At 35.1% G+C, this 26,552-nt stretch overlaps 2 protein-coding genes across 2 annotated transcripts; both read right to left on the bottom strand.

Moving 5' to 3' along the window:
* Positions 1 to 804: 804 nt before the first annotated feature.
* Positions 805 to 10,953, bottom strand: LOC142221693 (uncharacterized). The gene is made up of 2 exons (XM_075291456.1): positions 10,448 to 10,953; positions 805 to 2,232 (listed from the first exon to the last, which is right to left on the bottom strand). Exon 2 carries the CDS (start codon positions 2,229 to 2,231, stop codon positions 1,380 to 1,382), a length of 852 nt encoding a protein of 283 aa, XP_075147571.1. The 5' UTR covers position 2,232; positions 10,448 to 10,953; the 3' UTR covers positions 805 to 1,379.
* LOC142231093 (uncharacterized) lies at positions 2,265 to 7,487 on the bottom strand. The gene has a single exon (XM_075301713.1). It carries the CDS (start codon positions 7,485 to 7,487, stop codon positions 2,265 to 2,267), a length of 5,223 nt encoding a protein of 1,740 aa, XP_075157828.1.
* Positions 10,954 to 26,552: the final 15,599 nt, after the last annotated feature.

Genomic DNA, 26,552 nt, shown 5'->3' on the forward strand with positions numbered 1-26,552 from the left:
AGGAGTCTAGAAAAACAATTTTACAACAAAAATAACATTTTTGGAAATTCCAAATTGTGGAGTATACAACTTTTAATCTTAAGCACACAGTTTTTTCTTTTAAAATCCGTAAAATTTTGTAGGGAATGCAGTTAAGAAAAGAAAATAAAGATCCGTCCAAAAGCGACCCTACTTTGTTGAAATTTTGCGCAAACTCGCAAACTATAACAAATACTCGCACACGCAAGTTCTATCGAAAGCGGTTCATAATTGCGGATTTGACAGCTAAAACATAATTTCATACACCGAGGTGACCAACTTTCAAAGACTACAGGTCAGGACCCACAAACTTACAAGCTTAAAGTAAAACACCTCAGATTTCATACAAAAACTTTTGCTGATATCTTTATCCGTTCAAAAGTTTGCAGAATTATTTCCAACAAAGCGATTGGGAACCACTGTGCGCCGCTACACACATATTAAGCACCCAACGCTCTTAGCGAAACAGATGATAGGGTCAAGGCCGAATTCAGGGGGGGGGGGGGTGAGGGGGATCAAACCCCCCCGAAATGAATGAATATTTTTATATAAATAAATATATATTTTTAGCTGCATAGAAACATTTTATCGAAGATGTTGAAGAAAAGCTGGAGGTTTTATTTTGAAAAACGCTTACCTATAAAACTTGCACAAATCATAGAATACTAGTTGAAAAGCCCGTCAAACGACGGGCACCACACCACAAATTTCATTTTTGGAAAATGTATTTCTGCTTTTTATGTGTGTAAATCTGCAGGATTGGTAAGGGTTCTAGAGAAATGGAAAATGGAAGCTGGTGAATCTGGTTCCCCAAAAGATTGTACCCAAAGGTATAACTCAGCAAAATCCAATCCAATGGTCGAAATATGGAACGGAAAAAATGTAATCGAATAAAGGCAGGATTAGCACGGGAAGCAAATTCTCGATATAGTAGTTGAGCGGTTCTAGGATTTCTTACCAGTGTTGTAGTGAAAGACGGATAAAAGCGAAGGTTTTTTCAGCAAGACGGAATTCAACTTTATTGTTTGAAGGTGTTAACAAGATTGATTTAGTGATACTTCAGTACGCCATTTCAATGTATTGTACATAGGTAATTTAACGAAGTAGATAAGTTTTTTCTTACGAACTAAACGACCTCTGCAGGTGAGGTTTTTTTTACAGAGATGGGAAACGTTTTTCACACGAACATTTCCGCCTCCTCTTGCAGTAATGCAATTCTTAAAACAAAAATTAGGATATATTACTTTACTTCAATAGTTGAAATTAAAAAAAAACTTAAAAAATTGATTTATGCGTTAATGAAATTCAATTTGCAAATTTGGTAACTTATGAGACATGTGAGAAATGGTAAATAAATTGATCTAAGCGGAACAGGAACCGGAAAGGACCCATCCAAAAATGGTGTTTAACGCAACGGGTAGACCCGAGTTACTGGTGATTAATCCAGGCTGAATTATTTTAGAATATATATCTGCGCCAAAGACCAGCGCAAAGGGTCCACTTTTGTAGAATTGAGGGTCGGCTAATGTCAAGTTGGGAAATTTAGATGCGGTCGATTTTGGCAGAGATTTCTTTGGGGTGTCCATAGAAATTCGATTGTTGACAATCATCATTGCTTCCACGGATATGTAAGGAGGTTGCCGAGATCGAATGGTTACGGGACATATAGTTTCCTCACCGAGTGTCGTCTTCGGAAGATTGAGATCTTCAACTAGGCGGTATGAAATTTTGCTAACGGAAGTACATTGGTCTATAACTGCCCTGACTGGGTGCCGTTTGGTGCCATGTAAAACTTCGACTATTGCGGTAGGAAAAAGCGTTGTTGAGTTGGGGCTAGTTATAGACTCAAGACTGAGAGTTTTCGGAATAGTTGAAGATGACTTCCTTCTTGATGTAGATCGGTCAACACGTAACTGTTTTTCACTATGGAGGGGAATCTGAGTATGGCCTTTTTGATGGATATGCAACGAGGAATGATGATTGCCACCACAGTGTTTGCATCCAAGTGATGAAAAACAGGATCCGGAAGAATGTTTATGGGCAAGGCAATTGGTGCAATAATTGTGTGAAATGACAACTTGCAATCGTTTCTCAACCGACATCTTCTGGAACTTTTGGCATTTGCTTAGACCATGGACACCTTTGCAAATCCTACATGAATATTGCCTCTTAACATGGGGGATCTTCGTAACTCTGCTTTGGACGGAAGACATTCTGTAATGATAGGGATTGATATTATACGAATTTTAACATGGAGGAAGAAGTACAATTTTCACAAGGGGACGAGTAATTATTCCTTTTGCCGTCAGAATATCTACTACTCGAACTAAATTATCTTTCCCTGGATATATTTTCGAAACTCTTCCCAATTTCCATTCAGTCGGAGGTAGGCAGTCGTCGCGGATAACAACCATGGAACCTACTTCGATATTTTTCTGAGGTGTTTGCCATTTCATGCGTTTATGCATTTCCTTTAAATACTCATGCTTCCATCGAATACTGAATTGTTGGCACAAAGCTTTTACTTTACGCCACCGGTTCATAACGGATAGATTAGTTTCAGATTCAGATGGCTCACATACGGAAAGGATCGGACCACCAGTTAGGAAATGTCCTGGTGTTAAGGAGAGCATATCGTTTGGATTTTCAGACATTGGGGAAATCGGTCTAGAATTCAGGCACGCTTCTATTCGGGCTAAAATTGTCGAGAATTCTTCAAATGTAAATCGATGATCCCCCGCTATCTTTCGGAAATGCTGTTTAAAACTTTTTACCCCAGCTTCCCAAAGACCGCCCATATGCGGAGCTCCAGGTGGAATAAAGTGCCATGAAATTTCTTGATGAGAGAAATGAGAAGAAATAGATTCTCGCGAACATCGGATTACATTTTGTGCAAGTTCTCTGGACGCACCCACAAAATTTTTGCCATTGTCTGAGTAAAGATTTTTCGGACAACCACGGCGTGAAACAAAACGATGAAATGCTGCCAGGAAGTCTGGAGTCGAAAGGGTGGAAGTAATTTCTAGATGAATGGCTCGAGTTGCGAAGCACACGAAAATGCAAACGTACCCTTTTGAAATGAGACGTGAACGGCCAGCATATGCCTTGATGTCGAAAGGACCAGCAAAATCTAGTCCTGTATTTGTAAACGGCCTGGAAAGCGTTGTTCGCTCAGGGGGTAGAGTGCCCATTAACTGCTTCTGGAGTTTGTGTTTCGAAATGACACATATTTTACAGTTATGGATTGTGGACTTTATAAGGTTCTTAGCTTTTGGAATCCAGAACTGAAGCCTTAGCATTCGGAGCATTAAATTATTTCCTCCATGTAATGTGATCTGATGAATGAATTTGAGCAACAATCTCGAAAAATTGGAATTATATGGTAATATTATTGGATACTGCTCGTAGTATGTTAGACTTTCAGATCCAGCAATTCGACTACAAACTCGCATAAGGCCAGTGGAGTCTAGGAACGGATTGAGATTCGAAATCGAACTGGACGGAGGAATGACTTTTGATTGTGTTAGATTTTTATACTCATTCGGATATGTATATTTTTGTGCCAGCATGATTAAACTATTCCTAGTTTTTTCAATGTCTTCTCTTTTCAATTGAATGGGGTCGGATGAGGGAGAAATTTTGCGAATTTTGGAAATAAATTTGTAAACGTATGATAATACTCTTAGCGCTCGTCCGAAAGAAGAAAATCGAGCTAGAGGATCATCGTATTCACGAAAGTAGGCGAAATGAGAAGAAATCTTTTTCTCCAGAAGATTTTCATCGATTTCTTCGGTTATTGAATTCGGCCATAGGCTTGCGGAAAGTTGTAACCAGGAGGGACCACGCCACCATAATTCGTTCTCGAACATTTCAGACGGATATGCTCCACGGGATGCTATATCAGCCGGATTGTGCTTGGATTCGACATGAAACCAATTGTCAACATTGACTATTTCGGATATTCTAGAAACACGGTTTGCTACGAATGTCTTCCAAGAAAAAGCAGGCTTTTTTAACCAGGCCAGAACAATCATAGAATCGGTCCAGCAAAAGATTTTAATATTAGGGAAGGGAAAAATCTCCATCAAGGACTCAATAGCATCAGCAAGCAAAACTGCTCCGCACAGCTCAAGACGTGGAATGGAAATAGTCTTGAGAGGAGCAACTTTTGATTTTGCCGTGAGCAAGTGTATTTGAACGACACCATCAGGTGTTTCAGATCGAATGTAGATTGCAGCGGCATAAGCTTTCTCGGATGCGTCGCAAAAACCATGCAACTGCACCTCGCAACCGGGTTGGTATTGAACCCAACGAGGAATTCTTATTCTCTCAATGGACGGATAGTTTTCTAAGAAATTTTTCCATGTCGCTAGTAATTCACATGGTATAGGATGGTCCCAGTCGACCTTGGACGACCATATATCTCGCATCAACAGTTTGGCTGTAACGATATAGGGACACAACCACCCTGCAGGATCGAACAATTTCGATATCTCGGATAATATTTGTCTTTTCGTCGGGGATTTGGAGGATTTAATTGCCTGAGCGTGGAAATAAAAGTAGTCGTTCTTGGCGTTCCACCTTACACCTAAAGTTTTCGCCAAACTACTATCGTCAAACTGAAGGAAGTCTTCGTTAAGCAAATATTCCTTTGGTATAGTGCGGAGGAATTCTGTGGAATTTGAAGTCCATTTCCTCAACGAAAATCCAGCGGAATTTAAAGCGGATGTCAGTTCTGTCTGTGCCCGAATGGCCGAAGAAATATCAGGACTTCCGGCTAGGATATCGTCCACGTACATGGAAGACATAAGGATTTGACTGGCCAATGGAAAAGTATTTTTCACATCAGTAGCCAGCTGCTGTAAAGTGCGAAGTGCCAAGTACGGAGCACAATTCAAGCCGAATGTTACCGTTTTCAATTCGTACTCACGTAAATCTTCGGTCGGATTATTTCGATAAATAATTCTTTGAAAGGGAGTGTGTTTTGGAGCCACGGAAATTTGACGATACATTTTTTCAATATCGCTGTTAAAAACGATTTTGAAAAATCGCCATTGAAGCAAAAGACTCGTTAAGTCAAGTTGCAAGGAAGGGCCACAATGAAGGACGTCATTCAGACTGATTCCATTTGAAGTCGGATTTGAAGCGTTAAAAACCACTCGAAGCTTCGTTGTAACGCTGTCGGGACGGATTACGGCATGGTGAGGCAAATAGTATCGATCGACATTTTCCAAAGGATGGGAGAGAATTTCTTTCATATGACCTAGTTGCAAATATTCACTAACAACTTCGTCATATTGATTTTTGAGTTCAGGTGTACGAAGCAAACGATTCTCATTACGGAAATACTGTGCAATTGCATTTTTCTTCGAGTATCCCAGTTTTAAAGTCTTTTGAAATTCTTCCTTGAATGGTAATTGCACGATATAGCGCCCAGACGGATCCCTTTCTGTTGTTTGGGAATATAAGTTTTCGCAAAACCTATCTGCTTCGGACATATACTTCCTTTTAGGAAGGTCTTCCACCTCAAAAAATTTAGAAATTTGTTTATCCAAAGCCAATTCATTGAAATAGGAAACGATTGTGCGAAAAGACGAAATGTTTTCGGATTGAATTGGCATTGGACCAGTCAAAATCCAACCAAATATCGTTTCTTGGGCCATAAGGGACCCACAAACTTGCCGCTTTATTCCGTCAAGCATGACTTGTGGAATGAGATCGGCGCCAATTAGAACATCGATATAAGATGTTTTGAAAAACTCCGGATCAGCTAATTCGATATTTGGCAGATGGGAAAACATTTCCATGTTTGTCGAAAAGGTTGGTAACGATGAGGTGAGTTGTGGAAGTACAATGGCAGTAGTGTTAATAGAAATTTGGGAGTTAATTGGAGAACTTATACACAGATTGCATATTTTTTGAGAACGTGCTGAAATAGAACCATTGAGTCCAGAAATATGGGCCGATATTTTGTTGGCATTGAGCTTGAGAAGTTGGAAGAAATGCTCGGAAATGAAGGAGGCCTCAGAGCCCGAATCGAATAATGCTCTTGCCTTGAAAATATCGCCTTTGTGTAGAACATGAATAATAGCAGTCCCTAGCAACACTTGTCTAGAACTTGTAGCCGCGAACGACTGAACAGATTCTTCTCCGTTTTGGTAAGAGGATTCGGAAGTGGACTGTATAGCTTGAACGGAAGAACCGGATGTCGAAGCGGAAACGGAGTCGGTTTGAGGATTAGTTGAGGATGTACACAATAACGTATGATGTCGTCGCTTACACTTAAGACAGTTAAAAGCGCTTTTGCAATCCTTCACCGCATGATTCTTTGCAAAGCAGTTCAAACAAAGTTTGTATTTTTTTATTAAGCCCATTCTGTCGTTGTAACACATGTTTACGAATTTCGGACAAAGTCGGATGGAGTGTGATTGATTTGGACAAAGTTTGCATAAAGGAACTGCAAGGCTATTTTGATACGAATTCACTCGTTTTGGAGCGGAAACCTTTGGGGCTGTCACTTTCGGCACGTTTTTGGGAAAATCGTTTGGCTGCGAATTAGATGGATGATCACTTAGATCGAGCACCGTCTCCAATGTTTGATAACGACGAGTTAGGAATTCATCGAGCTCTCTCCAAAACGGGCATTCTGTCTTATTAACCACAGATTGTTCCCATAAGGATAATGTGGTTTCTGGAAGTTTTGTACAACACAGATAAACGAATATCGGATCCCAAGTCTGAATGTCTATATTGTACAACTTTAAGGCCGATATAATCCCATTAATTGTATTTTGGATTGACTTTATGGAATCTCCGGACTCGAGGGGAATTTTCTTTAAATTGAATAGGACCCTTAGCTGACTATTAATTAATAACCTTTTGTTTTCATAACGGACTTGGAGAGCCTTCCATGCGATGTCAAACCCCTCATTGGTCAACGGAGCCTTCCGAACAACTTCTCGAGCCTCATTCCTTGTTTTATTGTTTAGGTGAAAAAGCTTTTCAACAGGAGATAATCGTGAATTTCGGATATATATGGCCGTAAAGAGGTCTCTAAAAGATGGCCAAGAGAGGTAATCACCGTGAAATAATTCTGTATCGCACGGAGGAAGATGTAAAGTGGATGTCTCATGTCGGACTGAAGATGATTTGGAAAGTGATTGCAAGGATTGCTGAGATTCAATTGCCTCCCCTATTTTGGACATACATTCCACATAAGTCATATAAGTAGTCCGCTGTCGTGCTCTAATAGTCTCAAGATCGGCTCTGGCATCCTCGTCTTTAGAAGCCATCAGTTCTTGAACACTTTCTTCGTATTGCGGCTTAACTTGTCGCCAAATGTCCCGAAGTTCCTCCCTGTGAACTTCTAAGGTGTGGATCGAAGATGTGTTAAGAGATTCACCACAAATTTCAGCATTGAATATAATCAAGGCGTCCGAAATTTGGGTGAATTTGGTTATAGCGGACATTTCTAATCAGAAACAAGTAATACGAAAATGGAACCTCACAAATAAAGAAATATGAGGGAAAATTTAGAACAGAATTAAAAAAAAACAAAAATTATGGAAAATATATACGAAGAGTGGATAAGAACCCGTTTCTTTTATCTAAAATCGAAAGTTACAATTGAGCACCTTTCCAAAACGATAACTGTGACAAAGTTTAACAGAGTTGAAGGACTTCAAGGGTATTTTTGATGTTCGATGACAATTATGAAATAATCCGAAAGTATTTTTTAAAATAATAATTGACTATTGTGTATGAACAGGCGAAAGAAATCCAATATAAACTTTTTATCCCCCGATCATAAAAAAAAAAAAAAAATTCTCTTTTTTTGATCAGAAGATTTTAATTTCAATTTCCCGAAAAATATTTGATTTGTTTGATCCGACGATTTTATACTAATTTCACAAAAAATAGTCAATTTTTTGTTTTTTAATTATTAAGGATTTGTTATTTTTTTTTTCCAATCAATTTTAGTAGATTGAACTCCCACAACGGGTACGAATTACATTGGTTTCTTTTCCTCACGTGATATCTGGAAAATTTTGCTGAAATTTTGAATCGCATTTCACGATGAAGGAATTAATTCTGGAAATATTTTTTCATTTTTGAATAAAAAATGAAATAAAAACTCAACGCCGGACGTACGTATTGGAATATTTCTATTTCCTATATGTTGAATATCAATTTTAATTGGGAAAAGAAACGTTTGCATAGGCAATAGGATATGAGAGACGAAAAAAAAAAAAAAAAAACAAAAAAAAAAACAAACAAATATCGAAACCTCTATCGAAAATTCTAGACTCTTTTCCTTTGAGTGTCACACACGGAATTGATTTTATGGCACAAGCCAATAACAGCTTAGTAGAACTTTGGAAATTTAAATGTTTCACTCGAACTTGGGTTGGAAATTTTCCTGATGTGGAAATGTTATTCCATTTGGCGGAGTAAACCCTTAATATGGGACGGACGTTTTGGAGTAGGTCAGGTATTAAATATGAAATTTCATTCGCAGAAAAAAATTCGAGAATGAACAATAATAACATAAGCAATTGTGGGTTAGGAGTAAAAAAAGATTAGGTATCAAATCTTCCACACGAATTTTAAATCATCATTAGCTTTTTCGAAATAGTTTTTCTTTGAGTTTCAAAACTCAAATTTTAGCAAATTTCAAAAATTTTAAATTTCAGTTGAATAGTCCATTAGAAGTTCATGTTTCCATTTCTCTCAATTTTTGTTCTGTAGAAGTTCATATATGCCACATACAATAAAAACAATTTACATCCAAGTCGGAATTAGGTATTATGTAAACAAATTTCGAAATATATTTCCCCTTTTTTTGGCTAGAAACTGTTCCGTATTAGGGTTTCGAAGCAAACCAAAACCGAAAGAAATAACAATATTAGAAATTGTCACTAGGTTTCATTACCAAATTTACTTTCACTTCTCGGAATTACACAGTGTAGGAAGGGAGCAAACTACCATACATGAAGCTGGATGTAACTTGATAGTTTCTCTTTAGGTGCCGACAAGGAGGCCCCTCGTAATAACAATTTGGGAACCACTGCTTTTAAAAAACTATTCTGTATATTGGCAAATTAAATTTTCATAGCACGATCTTTCTAGTCAGACAAATATATTGGGAATTAAATTCGCAGATTTGTTCAAAAAACTCACTCCTTATACATTCACTTCACCTTCACTGGGACCCTTTTAAAGCAGATAATTTATGTTAGAATTCGGGACCAATGTTTTTTATAATAAATAAACTTAAAGAAAAAGACCAAACAACATATAATGCAGTTTTTTTTTTCTCACTGACAATTCGTGCCTTATGATCCAGTTATGCTGTAAATTCAGCTCGTGTTCCCAATTTCACTGCAAATTATTCACAAACCGTCGAATTTGTCGTATTTCTGCTCTATTCACTTTTGGGCGATTATCACGAATTTCTCCGGATTTTTGTAGAATATTTATCTTATTGTTATTTCTCTTTTAATAAATACAAAAATTAATTTCTTCCATCACCTTCACAAAAAACGTGACATTATCGTTCTCTCGGTATTACTTAATGAGATTAACTACGCTGCTATATTTGCTACCAGAAGTATGGAAGGGGAACTTGCGAGAGGTTGAAGTGTTATACGGATCAAGAGAGCTACTTATAACATAAATATCCCAGTGAGCAACAAATTAAGGGGCAACGAATAAACTGTGATACATATGTTCTCTGTGGAGGGGAAGTCTATTGCTGTGTAGTGATACCGTATGACGCTTCTCGCTTGAAGCTGTAGCTAGCATACGCGTAGGGGAGTAGCAATGGTATGACACTTTTGTTTCTCACTGATTGGGCAATGGTTTGCGGAGAATGTTATACCTACTGCATGTTTATATAGCAGTTTTAACACCAAAAGGTATCGAAGGGGAAATGCATGTGGGGAATTCGAAACGAACACTGCGCGATCAGTGGAGAAAACTAGAAAAAAAAAATCAAAAAGGGGAATTGCTAGAATTTGAGTTAGGGAAATTTGAAATTTGGTGAGAGCGGACAATATGATCTATATGTATATATAGATTAATGAAGTAACGAAAAAAAACTTGAGCAATTTTACATGTGATTTCTAATGATCGTTTTGGTTTTATTTTCCCTTATTTAATATTTGTATGACAAACCTCACCTTTTTCAAGGTGAACTTTAACGGAGGAGAAATTTAAGTGTGGATAACCTAAGTCTTGGATTTCTGACACAAAGCACTTATTGAAACGAAGATTGAATCCTTATCGAAACACGGAATTAAATAATGGACAACAATAGAAAGTTGGGAAATAGGTTTGAGTTTCTGACGGACTTTTTTTTTATTGATTTTCCTTATGAAAATTTTAAAGAGCACTTTTCCTTTAACACACAAAATGGTATGGTACTCACGGAAATTTTCCTTCTCTTTCGTTTGGGCGAATTTTACCTTTACAGCAATGGAATCAAATTGGACAGGATTACTTAGTTTTCTTTCAGGATATCCAGATCCGGTTCGAAGGACCTTGTAAATCTGCAGGATTGGTAAGGGTTCTAGAGAAATGGAAAATGGAAGCTGGTGAATCTGGTTCCCCAAAAGATTGTACCCAAAGGTATAACTCAGCAAAATCCAATCCAATGGTCGAAATATGGAACGGAAAAAATGTAATCGAATAAAGGCAGGATTAGCACGGGAAGCAAATTCTCGATATAGTAGTTGAGCGGTTCTAGGATTTCTTACCAGTGTTGTAGTGAAAGACGGATAAAAGCGAAGGTTTTTTCAGCAAGACGGAATTCAACTTTATTGTTTGAAGGTGTTAACAAGATTGATTTAGTGATACTTCAGTACGCCATTTCAATGTATTGTACATAGGTAATTTAACGAAGTAGATAAGTTTTTTCTTACGAACTAAACGACCTCTGCAGGTGAGGTTTTTTTTACAGAGATGGGAAACGTTTTTCACACGAACAATGTGTGTTTGTTGTTCTTTTTGTGAACATGACTCGCTTTGTTTGGCCATTGCAACAACAACGAAACAGCCAAACACACATGTGTAAATGAAATGGCGCAAAACCTGCGAAAAGAACCTGCATAATTCAGCGATGGAAGCAATAAAGAGATATTTCCAAACGTGCATATTCTTTTAAAAATTTTGGTCACTTTGCCAGTTACTCAGGGATGGAAAATACAATTTTTAAGAAAGTACAAAAAAGGTATTTTTTGAGCGGAAAGGTACTTTTACTAAATTTCACTGGAAGATTATTGTCAAGAGACTGAAATTTAAAGAAAATAAAATTTTGACAAAATTTTCTATATAAATAAAATTTTGCAAACATTTTCTATAGAAATAAAATTTTGCAAAAAAATTCTATAGAAAAAAAATTTTGCAAAATTTTTTCTATAGAAATAAAATTTTGCAAAAATTTCCTGTAGAAATACAATTTTTACAAAATTTTCAATTGAAATAAAATTTTGTCAAAATTTTCTATAAAAATAAAATTTTGCAAAAATTCTATATAGAAATAAAATTTTGACAACATTAAAAATAAAAAATCGATAATATAGAATCGCATTCTTTTTTCGACTAAAACATTCTTCAAGTTCAATGAAATCCTGTGTTTGACTATGTCTTTTACAAAATCGAGATTTTCTTCCCACATGAACATGTCTGTTTTGCCATATTTGTAAAAGACTATTAGCAAATAAGGTTGATAAAGACTTTCTCAAAATATTAAAATATTTTTTCAAAGCTATTGTACCATAAATCTGATATCGACTCAAAAATGTCTACACAAAAGGTACTAACTCATTCGCGGGGGTACTACGGTACTGACCGGGGTGAAAAAGTTTTGAAAAAGTACTATAGTACTGCATTTTCCATCCCTGCAGTTACTACGTGCTCATCCGAACGCTCATTTTCAACAATGAAGAGATTAAAGACGTATCTTAGAAATTCGACTAGCGAGAGTAGACTCAAAGGATTGGCATTAATGTCGGTTTATCACCGAATAAATGTGCCGACATAAGAAGTCATTGATTTATTTGCTGCCCAAAAAGCCCGTCGGCTCAATTTAATATTATAACAAGTAAGGAAAGTCTAAAGTCGGGCGGGGCCGACTTATTATACCCTGCACCACTTTGTAGATCTAAATTTTCGATACCATATCACATCCGTCAAATGTGTTGGGTGCTATATATAAAAGTTTGTCCCAAATACATACATTTAAATATCACTCGATTTGGACAGAATTTAATGGACTTTTACAAAATCTATAGACTCAAAATTTAAGTTGCCTAATGCACTGCTCCACAGTGTGGAGCAGGGTATAAATATGGGAAACATTTAAATCTGAAGCAATTTTAAGGAAACTTCGCAAAAGTTTATTTATGATTTATCACTCGATATATATGTATTAGAAGTTTAGGAAAATTGGAGTCATTTGTACAACTTTTCGACTAAGCAGTGGCGATTTTACAAGAAAATGTTGGTATTTTGACCATTTTTGTCGAAATCAGAAAAACATATATATGGGCGCTATATCTAAATCTGAACCGATTTCAACTAAATTTGGCACGCATAGCAACAATGCTAATTCTACTTCCTGTGCAAAATTTCAACCAAATCGGAGTTAAAAATTGGCCTCTGTGGTCATATGAGTGTAAATCGGGCGAAAGCTATATATGGGAGATATATCTAAATCTGAACCGATTTCAACCAAATTTGGCACGCATAGCAACAATGCTAATTCTACTCCCTGTGCAAAATTTCAACTAAATCGGAGCAAACAATTGGCCTCTGTGGTCATATGAGTGTAAATCTGCCGAAAGCTATATATTGGAGCTATATCTAAATCTGAACCGATTTCAACCAAATTTGACACGCATAGCTACAATGCTAATTCTACTCCCTGTGTAAAATTTCAACCAAATTGGGGTAAAACTCTGGCTTCTGGGACCGTATTAGTCCATATCGGGCGAAAGATATATATGGGAGCTATATCTAAATCTGAACCGATTTCTTCCAAAATCAATAGGGATCTATTCTGAGCCAAAACACATACTTGTGCCAAATTTGAAGTCGATTGGACTAAAACTGCGACCTAGACTTTGATTACAAAAATGTGTTCACGGACAGACGGACATCGCTATATCGACTCAAGAGCCCACCCTGAGCATTTTTCCCAAAGACACCATGTGTCTATCTCGTCTCCTTCTGGGCGTTGCAAACATATGCACTAACTTATAATACCCTGTTCCACAGTGTGGAGCAGGGTATAAAAATATTGTATACATACCTATGCATAAATAAAATTTTCTACACATGAGATTATATGAATATTTTTCAGGCAAATTGGACAAAAACTACAGTTTTTATATGCCCAAGACCCCAAATCGGGAGGTCGAACTTGACCTGCCTGTAAACAAAAGACGAATCTGTGCCAATTTTCAGGACGATAGCGCCATTATTGAAGGCTGTAGCGTGATTACAACAGACAGACAGACAGACGGACATACTTATATCGTCTTAGAATTTCTCCCTGATTAAGAATATATATACTTCATATAGTCGGATATCGATATTTCGATGTGTTGCAAACGGAATGACAAACTTATTATACCCCCGTCACCATTCTATGAGGGTGGGTATAAAAATTGGATTTAATAATTGTTAAAATGTCTTTAGCACTGTTCGAAGTTCGAGACAGGTACAATTTTAGTAAAATTTACTCATTTGAGAGACTTATGAACTCACTTTAAGCATCTGCCATTTTAGGAAAATATGAACTATTTTATGTTTTAGTAAAATTGTGCACAATATTTGTATACAACTTTTTTTTATTTTTAATGCACCCACAAAGAGTGACTGTTTGGTGCGGTTTATGGGCTGGCGGCATCATCGGGACGTATTTTTTCTAAAATGAGGCCGGTCAGACAGTTATTGTGAATGGTGTTCGCTATCGTGAGATGATAACAGGGATCCGGAGCGGAGCGGAGCGTGGAGCGGAGCGGAGCAAGCCCTTTTTTTGCCGGAGCGGGAGCGGAGCGGGAGCGGCATTTCTAAAATCCGGAGCGGAGCGGGAGCGGAGCGGTTTCCAAATGAAAAACCGCTCCGCTCCGAATAAAATATTACTTGAATGAAATGTGTAACTTTGAAATTACACTGTGTAGGTAATTTCAAATTTAGCTAGTACTTAGCGTAGTGTGAGTAAACGTTTAAAATGTACGATATGTATTTTTGTACGTACGTACATTGGGGCAAACACAACGTGTTTTTAGTAATTGTTTTCAAAAACGGCAAATGTCAAAATATATATCTAGTATGTGTTGTAAAAGTAACAATAGTACTTTCGATCAATTTCATCCCGTATTACTACAAAGATGTTTGTAATGAACGTCAAATAAATGCAATTAAACGATCTTATTTATATTTAATTTTTTAGTTTTCTACACTGAAAAAAATATTGTCGTGAAGTCAGAGATTCCATGTCCGTAGAATAAGAATGCAAATTTTGCTTAACATGGAAGACGTATTTCTCTAAAATAAAGTTTTTTTTCTTGTCCAAAAGGCAATAAACTTTTGAATGAAGTTGTAATGTCCTTATAATTAAGTAATTTTACTTAAAAATGTGTATCATAACATGAAAGATAAAATTTTTGAGGTAAGGTCAACGTGACTTTAATAATTAAGAAAAATTCTTTAAAATTAATAAAATTGTCTTTAAATTTGTTTCCTTTTTGCATCTTGCCTACAAAGCAAAAAATCGTTAAAAAATAAGACATGTTTTTCAACACTTTATTTTAAAGACGCTTTTTACTTGAAACATAGCATAATTTCTACTGGAAGTCGGGTCTTAATATGAAAAAAAAATAACTCGTTAACTCGTTTTTAAAGGATTTTGATAACAACTGACGAAAAAAAATTTAAAAAAATGAAAAATTAACATTTGCTTCCTAGAAGCAAGTACATAACCCCCAAATTTAAAAGAGAATTCCGTCTTTAAAGTATCCTTACTTGTATTCTCCGCTTCTTTGGCTCGGAATTAATACCCAAACTGTTAAAGTAAAGACAAAATCTTTGGAACCGGGCATGCTTTTTATACCCTAAACCACATAGTGGTTTGGGTATAATAAGTTTGATCGGCCAAAAAATGTGCCTACCAGAAATATTGATTTTGGACCCCATAAAATATATACCGATCGACTCAGAATCACCTCCTGAGTCGATCTAGCGCTTGTTGTCCGTCCGTCCGTCCGTCTGTCCATGTATTTGTTGTTCACAGGATTCCGGTCGCAATTATTAACCGATTTTGATGAAATTTGGTACAGTGAGTTTTTTGGGCACAAGGACGAACGCTATTGAATTTGGAAGAAATCGGATCAAATTTAGATATAGCTCCCATATATGTATCACCCGATTTTGGAAAATTCGCCCCTAATAACCTTACGTTTGACCATACAGGCCTCATTTCTTAACTGATCTTACTCAAATCTTGCACAAGGTAACCTTTTGTGGTATTAATCAAACCCGCAAAATATTATGCAATTTGGTTCAGATTTAGATATAGCTTCCATATAAATACATCGCTCGATTTTCCCAAATTTGGCCATAGTACCCTTATTTATTAACCAATGTTACTCAAATTTCAAATTTTGATGTACTAGCCGATCGTACTTATACGTACTTGTAGCTCTTACATAAGAATATTGCTCGATTTTTACAAATTTGTATTTATTACCCACACGATTTTTTCTTTTTTAATAATGGGCTCAATATTAGTGGCATACTAACCCCGTAGGCGCAATATCAACACAGCCAGTGTTGCTAGAAATAGGGGAAATTCCCTATATGTAGGGTTTTTCTAATATTTAGCGTCTTATAGGGACGTAGGGCCACAATGTAGGACATTTTCACTCAACATAATTTGTAATAATTTTTACATTTTGGTGGCTCTAGAGGAGGAAATTAGAAGCCGGCAAGGCTTGATCTTTAATAATGTGTGGTAAACTTTATTCCTGTAGAAAATTTTGTCAACATTTTATTTCTATAGAACATTTTGTCAAAATTGTATTTCTATAGAAATTTTTGTCAAAATATTATTTCTATAAAAAAATGTTCTCAAAATTTTATTTCTGTGGAAGTTTTTCTCAAAATTTTATTTCTATAGAATTTATTGTCAAAATTTTATTTCTATAGCAAAATTTCTCACAAAAATGTTTATAGAAACTTTTTCCAAAATTTTATTTTTATAGAGATTTAACAAAAAAGGTTACTAATTTGGGTAGAATTCTACCAACTGTGGCAACCGTGGTGGTAATACAAATTTATATTCTAAGTTATATACGTTGCATGTTCATGTTTTAAGATAATAAAGTACTTAGAACCATTTTTGTTTTGTAAAATTTTTTAAATTTAACGAAAAATATAGTAGGGAAAATTGTTTGGGAATGTATGGGAAAGTAGGGAACTTTTTTTGTCCTTGTAGGGTAAACCGAACATTTTCCCTGGCAACATTGACTATGAGCTATAGTCAGATTGACACAAAGCACCCATAGACATGTACCTCTTAATTTTCTTAAATATGTAACTGCGGTTTATCTCCCAGACCTATATGTTACCCTACACAGAGAATACAGATTGGTTGTGATAATCGAATTTATTGCCAACCTCATTTTGGAAGTTGCAGCAACTATCTGTTGGCAGTTGTGTCACCTAACTAATTGGGTCGACACAATCGAATGATGGGAGATGCGACTAATACCACTTCTGGTGTTGGTTGTGTCAGCCGATGAAAGAGGTTATGGGTGACTTCGTTATTCGATTGTACCACCCAACCACATTAATACACCCTATCGAATTGAAAAGTAGATACATATATTTTATTAAATTACAAATTATAGGCTTATTATTATTTAGAGCATAATACAGAAGCACACAAAATAATTATATGTTAGACGGCATACCCGGCCCAAGGGAAGTACATATGCCACAAGAGATTGAAATTTGCGAACGAAAATCTTTGACTTTTCATCATTACCCATGACACAAACACCTCCTCAATGAAACATTTGATGAACAGTTCAACGAATGATATAGCCTTTAAAACGCCTTCAAAATAAAATCCGAATCAAGTTAGCGCCCATAATCCACCGTAGTATGCTTTACGGTCCAAAAACTAAACTTGATATCCTCAGGCCGCATTTGATGATTTCATTGATCCTTAAGCATAAACAGTTCAGCTACAAATCATTGTTTGTTATTCGGTTTCAGTCCATTGCGAGCTTTTGAAGATAATACCTTGTATGCGGCCCATGGAGGTTTTACATCTTGGCAGTATTTTCCACCATATGTACTGGTTTTGAATTGAAATCCATGTTCACATGTTATGGATTTAATAATACAAAATATAACGAATTTAACAATGATGACATTGACATTTGAAAAATTATTCAAATCGAATTCGGCTGTGGTTACCAAATGTGAGTGATGATTACTAAATAACAGTTGAGAAATTTCTTTACGGTAGGTCGTATGTACCGATGTCAGGAAATATTTTTCATAGAAGAGACATTTGGTTGCCACAACTATTTATCTTGCAACACACAAGAAAACTTATTGGAATTTTCACCAAATGGTTGTAGGGGACAAAAAATATTCTACAATACTGGGAAACTATTGAGACAACTTATATTATGTTCTGCGTGTCGAATATTAATTACTGCAAACGTTATCCAACCAATCTGTTTTCTGTGTGTACAAATGCTTATGATTACTAATTCTGTAATGGTGGTTTAGGGTATGATATAGTCGGCCCCGCCCGACTTTCTACTTTACTTACTTGTTTTCATTCACATTTGCTTTACTATTGTACTATATCCTAGCATTCTCTTATTTCTGATATTAGTTCTCGAAAATTTAATTAAAATTATGGATAGTTTCAATTTTGGTTGAAAAATGTGCGCATATACATTTATTATACAATAAAGGGGAAAAAAGCGAAATTAGGTAACACTAGATCTGAGTAAGAATATTCGTAGGTATACCACGGACTGATGTCGATGGAGGTTGTTGCAAACATAAACATACACACACACATTACAAATATAACAAAACCTCTTCTCTACGTCTGTTGCAAAACAAAAATAACTTTCGGAGAGTAGTTACTTCTACTCTGTGTATATACTTTCAATTCCAATCAGCGTTGCCGTTTTGGTCCGATCGGACCAAAATTGGTCCAAAAGATTTCTAATTTTTAAATTTGCTCCGATGGTCAGACCAAACAGAATTTGGTCAATTTTGGTCAATTTTCATAAATTTGGTTTCTATCACATATTAAATAGTAGATGGTGCACCGCAAAGAATATTGTCGGGAGGCCAAATATTTGACATGCTTAAAATACGAATACGAATTTTGCTTAGAATAGAAGACGTATTTCTCTGAAAAAAAGTTTTTCCTTGTCTAAAAGTCTCTAAACTTTTCAATGAAGTCTGTTTGTCCTTATAGCTAAGTGATTCGACATAAAAATGTGTATCCTAACATGAATGCAAATTTCGTTTTAATGAAGTCAAAATGGATTTAATATTTCTGAAAAAATCTTCAAAATTAATAAAATATTTCAACACATTGTTTTAAACTCATTATACACTAAACCACATAGTGGTTAGGGTATAATAAGTTTGATCTGCCAAAAAATGTGCCTACAAGAAATATTGATTTTAGACCCCATAAAATATATACCGATCGACTCAGAATCACCTCCTGAGTCGATCTAGCGCTTGGCGTCCGTCCGTCCACCCATCCGCCTGTCCATGTATTTGTTGTTCACAGGATTTCGGTCGCAATTATTAACCGATTTTGATGAAATTTGGTACAGGGAGTTTTTTGGGCACAAGGACGAACGTTATTGAATTTGGAAGAAATCGGATCAAATGTAGATATAGCTCCCATATATATATATATATATATATATATATATATATATATATATATATATATATATATATATATATATATATATATATATATATATATATATATATATATATATATATATATATATATATATATATATATATATATATATATATATATATATATATATATATATATATATATATATATATATATATATATATATATATATATATATATATATATATATATATATATATATATATATATATATATATGTATTGCCCGATTTCGACGAATGGGGCCACGTTGCACTTTTTTTACTAACCGATCGTCGTCAAATTTAGCACAAAATAATCTTCTGTATCACCCTTTAAGTCTGAAAATTTCATCGAAATCGGTTCAGATTTAGATATACGTCCCATATATATGTATCGCCCGATTTTGTCAAATTAGGTCATAAAACCCTTATTTATCAACCGATCTTACTCAAAGTTGGCGAAATGTAATCTTCTATAGCACTAACTATATGTGCAAAAAATCATCGAAATCGGTTCAGATTTAGCTATAGCTCCCATATATGTACCGCCCGATTTTTCTAAATTAAATAAAACTCAATTGAACAAATAATACAATGTTTGTACTATAATTTTCTCGAAGAGGAGCGGAGCGGAGCGTGGAGCGGAGCGGAGCGATTTTTTTTTTCTCGGAGCGGAGCGAGGAGCGGAGCGGTTTTTTTTTCTCCGGAGCGGGAGCGGAGCGGAGCGAAAAAAATGGACCGCTCCGGATCCCTGGATGATAACGAACTTTTTATGGCCCGAATTGGAAGATATGGATGTGGACGAATTGTTGTTTCAGCGGGACGGTGCCACTTGCCACACAGCTCACGAAACAATGGCTCTTTTGCGCAACAAATTCAATGGCCGTGTTATCTCACGTAGTGGCGATGTCAATTGGCCGCCAAGATCATGTGATTTGACACCGTTGGACTTTTTTCGTTGGGGTTATTTGAAAGAAAAGGTGTACGTCGATAAGTCAGCAACAATTCAAGAGCTAAAGGATGAGATAATTCGGCACATTAACGGCATAGAACCTCCATTATTCCTCAGCGTCATCGAAAATTTGGACCATCGGATGGAGGTGTGCCACCGAGGTCGAGGCGCCCATTTGGCCGATATTTTATTCCATACATAATTGAGCAATACCAATATATAATAATAAAATAAAATTACAATAATTTCCTAAATAGTTTGTGTTTTACTCAAAATCAACATCGGGCCTTGAAATTTTAACCACCCTTTATATATTTCCCAAACATAATATGTTCTGGCGTTTGCAACTACCTGTCACACTGTACTATTTTCTTATTTAATCACATTATTTTTTTGTTTCGCTTTTACCTAGGAAAGTTATAAGGACCCAACAAGACAGATTAAACGTACAAAAAACAAGTATATACGGCCGTAAGTTGGGCCAGGCCGAATCTTATGTACCCTCCACCATGGATTGCGTACACACAAAAAATTATCACCAAAATTTTTTCAATTAAACACTTAATTGAATTTGGAAACGGATTCAATTAATATGTTAATTGATTCAATTAATTATTTAATCAAATCCGAATAAAAACCAATTAAAAAAATGATTGATATTTGTTACGTTTCCAATTAAAATATTAATTGATTCAATCAATTTGTTAATCAATTCAGAAATAATTTTCAATTGCAAACGTGATTGAAATTTTTTCCGTTTCCAAATACACATGTGATTGATCCAATCACCTTTGTGATTGAAACTGAATAATTTTGAGCAATGGAAAGAGCGAAAAGAGAACAAGAGAATGGGTATTTATTCAAGAATGTATGATGGAGAGATCAGTCTGTGGAAGTAACTCGTAACGAACGGTTGGGTTTTTCGCGTAAATTGAAAAACATGATTGGCGACATTCTGTCTGCTGCATTCAAAATGTGTGCATAAATATTTTGAACGCAACAACAAATCATAAAAAAAAGAAATAAATAAAGTGTGCAACAACAAACGGCCACATGTAAAGGTTTGGAAAAAATATATGACAGAACGCATTTGAAATTACCTGTGTTTGTCTTTTGTGGTCTTGTAAAAATGGAAAACAATCTACGTTTATTGAAGGTAAGAAATTGTGAAATGTGAATACCGTTTTCCATTGAAGCCTGTTAACATTAAACGGACTAAAATAATATATTTTTTATTCATTGCTTTTAGTGACCAATTTTATATCGTGAAATTGACCAATCAATCCCATCAACTCCATCATTTTATCAAATATATAATAATATGTTTGCAACAAAAAAGTGGGTACCGTATTGATCTTTTAAAATTATAATTTTTTCACTCCTAGTTTTCTTAAAACCAAGAGCGGTATGGGTTTGTTGGAAGATTCACCTTGAAGTTGCGAATTAGCGTTGGCATTAAATTGCATTTTTGTTTTACCTGCCTTTTTCAGTTTGAACCCAAGTAGAGAGCAGTATATCTGGTATATAAACTAATGAGCTGAATTATGTAATGGTAAAAAAGTTCTTTCTTTTGGATTTAAAAATATGAAAAATATCCGAAAATAATAAAAATATGTATTTTCCATTTATATATTTTTCTATTTCCAGAATTTGCAAAGTATCATCAATATAATACCAAATATTACATTGCTTTCCCATTATTTTTGTCTTTGATTGGTTCAAATTTTAATAGACGATTTTAATGTGTGGAAATTTCGGAAAGGAATTGTTACTAAAATTAAATTACCGAGCTCCTTAATACACCTTTTTATGCTAATAGACTACAACTGCAAAAGAAGATTATAAATCTGCAACCTGGAACTAAGAATTTAACTTGATATTCTATGCAGGTAATGTTTAACAAAATTAACTTTTAATTGAACAAAATTAAATTCGAATTATTCTGTTTACTTTCAGAAAAACTAATTTAGCTTACAGGCTGCTAATTTATTGGAAATCTAGGCGCATCTACATATTAGAAGGAACATGCTAACATGGTTATTATTATAAGGAAGATAATGATTTATATAATTTATTTTTTCGCGCTATAGTTGTTATTGATAGTAGTTGTATTTGTAAGTTATGTTAGAACAATACACAAATGACAAGAACCAAATTTATTTGTCTATTGCATAATTCAAAAAATAATAAAATATTAAATATGTTTTATAAAAAACACATATTTTCTTTTATTTCAAAAGAAAAAAAAAAAACTAAATACGATTTTGGGGTCGCAATATATAAATTTTTTGATCGAAATTTATAGCCAATTTCAATTAATTATTTAATTGAATGAATCAAGTAGTTGATTGATTTTTGTCGCGAAATTAATTAATATTTTAATTGATTCAATTAAAACTGTGATTGAATTTTATGTTAAAAATCAATCACGTTTTTAATTGATTCAATCACACAATTAATTGATTCCGTGACAAAAGTCAATTAAATTTTTAATTAAAAATCGTGTTGGGTTTCAATCAAAATGGGTGATTGATACTATCATTTTCGTGATTGAAGACATTTCAATTAAAAAAATGATTGAATCCGCGATTTTCGTGATTGAAATCAAACATTTTTTTGTGTGTAGAAACTTCTACGAAAGACTGTCATCCACAATCGAATCACACATCGTTTTCTAAATTGTGAGTTAGTCCATACGTGGTATATATTAGACAAAAATGTTATGTGTAGTTAAGTCTACAAATAATTACAAATCGATATGGACTTTTTGCACGGTACGTAGAGAACCAGAATTGAAATATGGGGGTCGCTTATATGGGGGCTATATACAATTATGAACTTGATATGGACCAATTTTTGTGTGATTGGAAATCGATTTATCTGAGGGATATATATAACTATAGACCGATATGGACCTAGTTACACATGGTTGTTAACGACCATATACTAGCGCAATGTACCAAATTTCAACTCCCTCGGATGAAATTTGCTCCTCCAAGAGGCTCCAAAACCAAATCTCGGGATGGGTTTATATGGGGGCTATATATGATTATGGACTGATATGGACCACTTTCGGCGGTTATTAAATATCATATACGATCACCACGTACCAAATTTCAAGCAGATCGGATGAATTTTGCTTCTCCAAAAGGGGGGATCGGTTTATATGGGGGCTATATATAATTATGGGCTGATAGGAACCAATTCCTGCATGGTTGTTGGATACCATATGTTGTTGGATACCATATGCTAACACCATGTACCAAATTTCAGCCGGATCGGATGAAATTTGCTTCTCTTAGAGGCCTCGCAAGCCAAATCGGGGGATCGGTTTATATGGGGGCTATACATAATTATGGACCGATGTGGACCAATTTTTGCATGGTTGTTAGAGACCATATACTAACACCAAGTACCAAATTTCAGCCGGATCGGATGAAATTTGCTTCTCTTAGAGGCTTTGCAAGTCAAATCGGGGGATCGGTTTATATAGGGGCTATATATAATTATGGACCAATGTGGACCAATTTTTGCATGGTTGTTAGAGACCATATACTAACACCATGTACCAAATTTCAGCCGGATCGGATGAAATTTGCTTCTCTTAGAGGCCTCGCAAACCAAATTTGGGGGTCCGTTCATATGGGGGCTATACGTAAAAGTGGACCGATATGGCCCATTTGCAATACCATCCGACCTACATCAATAACAACTACTTGTGCAAAGTTTCAAGTCGATAGCTTATTTCCTTCGGAAGTTAGCGTGATTTCAACAGACGGACGGACGGACATGCTCAGATCGACTCAGAATTTCACCACGACCCAGAATATATATACTTTATGGGGTCTTAGAGCAATATTTCGATGTGTTACAAACGGAATGACAAAGTTAATATACCCCCCATCCTATGGTGGAGGGTATAAAAACGGATCGTAGGTATATCATTGTGCAATTTTATCGCAAACTTATGTCATAGGCGTTTGTTTGGAATAATTCGATAAAATGGCTGCCAAAAATTATAATCAGGATATTATTATTATTATTTTTTAAAGGCGCTTTTGGGATGAGAACAACTCATATACTATTCTACCAAAATGACCGATAGAAGCATAAAACATTTCCTTATTTGGTGTTCTAAAAGAAACAAGGAAAAAAAATGGGAGGAGTCTAGAAAAACAATTTTACAACAAAAATAACATTTTTGGAAATTCCAAATTGTGGAGTATACAACTTTTAATCTTAAGCACACAGTTTTTTCTTTTAAAATCCGTACAATTTTGTAGGGAATGCAGTTAAGAAAAGAAAATAAAGATCCGTCCAAAAGCGACCCTACTTTGTTGAAATTTTGCGCAAACTCGCAAACTATAACAAATACTCGCACACGCAAGTTCTATCGAAAGCGGTTCATAATTGCGGATTTGACAGCTAAAACATAATTTCATACACCGAGGTGACCAACTTTCAAAGACTACAGGTCAGGACCCACAAACTTACAAGCTTAAAGTAAAACACCTCAGATTTCATACAAAAAATTTTGCTGATATCTTTATCCGTTCAAAAGTTTGCAGAATTATTTCCAACAAAGCGATTGGGAACCACTGTGCGCCGCTACACACATATTAAGCACCCAACGCTCTTAGCGAAACAGATGATAGGGTCAAGGCCGTATTCAGGGGGGGGGGGGTGAGGGGGATCAAACCCCCCCGAAATGAATGAATATTTTTATATAAATAAATATATATTTTTAGCTGCATAGAAATATTTTATCGAAGATGTTGAAGAAAAGCTGGAGGTTTTATTTTGAAAAACGCTTACCTATAAAACTTGCACAAATCATAGAATACTAGTTGAAAAGCCCGTCAAACGACGGGCACCACACCACAAATTTCATTTTTGGAAAATGTATTTCTGCTTTTTATGTGTGTTTGTTGTTCTTTTTGTGAACATGACTCGCTTTGTTTGGCCATTGCAACAACAACGAAACAGCCAAACACACATGTGTAAATGAAATGGCGCAAAACCTGCGAAAAGAACCTGCATAATTCAGCGATGGAAGCAATAAAGAGATATTTCCAAACGTGCATATTCTTTTAAAAATTTTGGTCACTTTGCCAGTTACTCAGGGATGGAAAATACAATTTTTAAGAAAGTACAAAAAAGGTATTTTTTGAGCGGAAAGGTACTTTTACTAAATTTCACTGGAAGATTATTGTCAAGAGACTGAAATTTAAAGAAAATAAAATTTTGACAAAATTTTCTATATAAATAAAATTTTGCAAACATTTTCTATAGAAATAAAATTTTGCAAAATTTTTTCTATAGAAATAAAATTTTGCAAAAATTTCCTGTAGAAATAAAATTTTTACAAAATTTTCAATTGAAATAAAATTTTGTCAAAATTTTCTATAAAAATAAAATTTTGCAAAAATTCTATATAGAAATAAAATTTTGACAACATTAAAAATAAAAAATCGATAATATAGAATCGCATTCTTTTTTCGACTAAAACATTCTTCAAGTTCAATGAAATCCTGTGTTTGACTATGTCTTTTACAAAATCGAGATTTTCTTCCCACATGAACATGTCTGTTTTGCCATATTTGTAAAAGACTATTAGCAAATAAGGTTGATAAAGACTTTCTCAAAATATTAAAATATTTTGTCAAAGCTATTGTACCATAAATCTGATATCGACTCAAAAATGTCTACACAAAAGGTACTAAATCATTCGCGGGGGTACTACGGTACTGACCGGGGTGAAAAAGTTTTGAAAAAGTACTATAGTACTGCATTTTCCATCCCTGCAGTTACTACGTGCTCATCCGAACGCTCATTTTCAACAATGAAGAGATTAAAGACGTATCTTAGAAATTCGACTAGCGAGAGTAGACTCAAAGGATTGGCATTAATGTCGGTTTATCACCGAATAAATGTGCCGACATAAGAAGTCATTGATTTATTTGCTGCCCAAAAAGCCCGTCGGCTCAATTTAATATTATAACAAGTAAGGAAAGTCTAAAGTCGGGCGGGGCCGACTTATTATACCCTGCACCACTTTGTAGATCTAAATTTTCGATACCATATCACATCCGTCAAATGTGTTGGGTGCTATATATAAAAGTTTGTCCCAAATACATACATTTAAATATCACTCGATTTGGACAGAATTTAATGGACTTTTACAAAATCTATAGACTCAAAATTTAAGTTGCCTAATGCACTGCTCCACAGTGTGGAGCAGGGTATAAATATGGGAAACATTTAAATCTGAAGCAATTTTAAGGAAACTTCGCAAAAGTTTATTTATGATTTATCACTCGATATATATGTATTAGAAGTTTAGGAAAATTGGAGTCATTTGTACAACTTTTCGACTAAGCAGTGGCGATTTTACAAGAAAATGTTGGTATTTTGACCATTTTTGTCGAAATCAGAAAAACATATATATGGGCGCTATATCTAAATCTGAACCGATTTCAACTAAATTTGGCACGCATAGCAACAATGCTAATTCTACTTCCTGTGCAAAATTTCAACCAAATCGGAGTTAAAAATTGGCCTCTGTGGTCATATGAGTGTAAATCGGGCGAAAGCTATATATGGGAGATATATCT

The sequence above is a fragment of the Haematobia irritans genome, chromosome 1 (assembly GCF_050003625.1).
Source record: "Haematobia irritans isolate KBUSLIRL chromosome 1, ASM5000362v1, whole genome shotgun sequence".
Taxonomy (NCBI): domain Eukaryota; kingdom Metazoa; phylum Arthropoda; class Insecta; order Diptera; family Muscidae; genus Haematobia; species Haematobia irritans.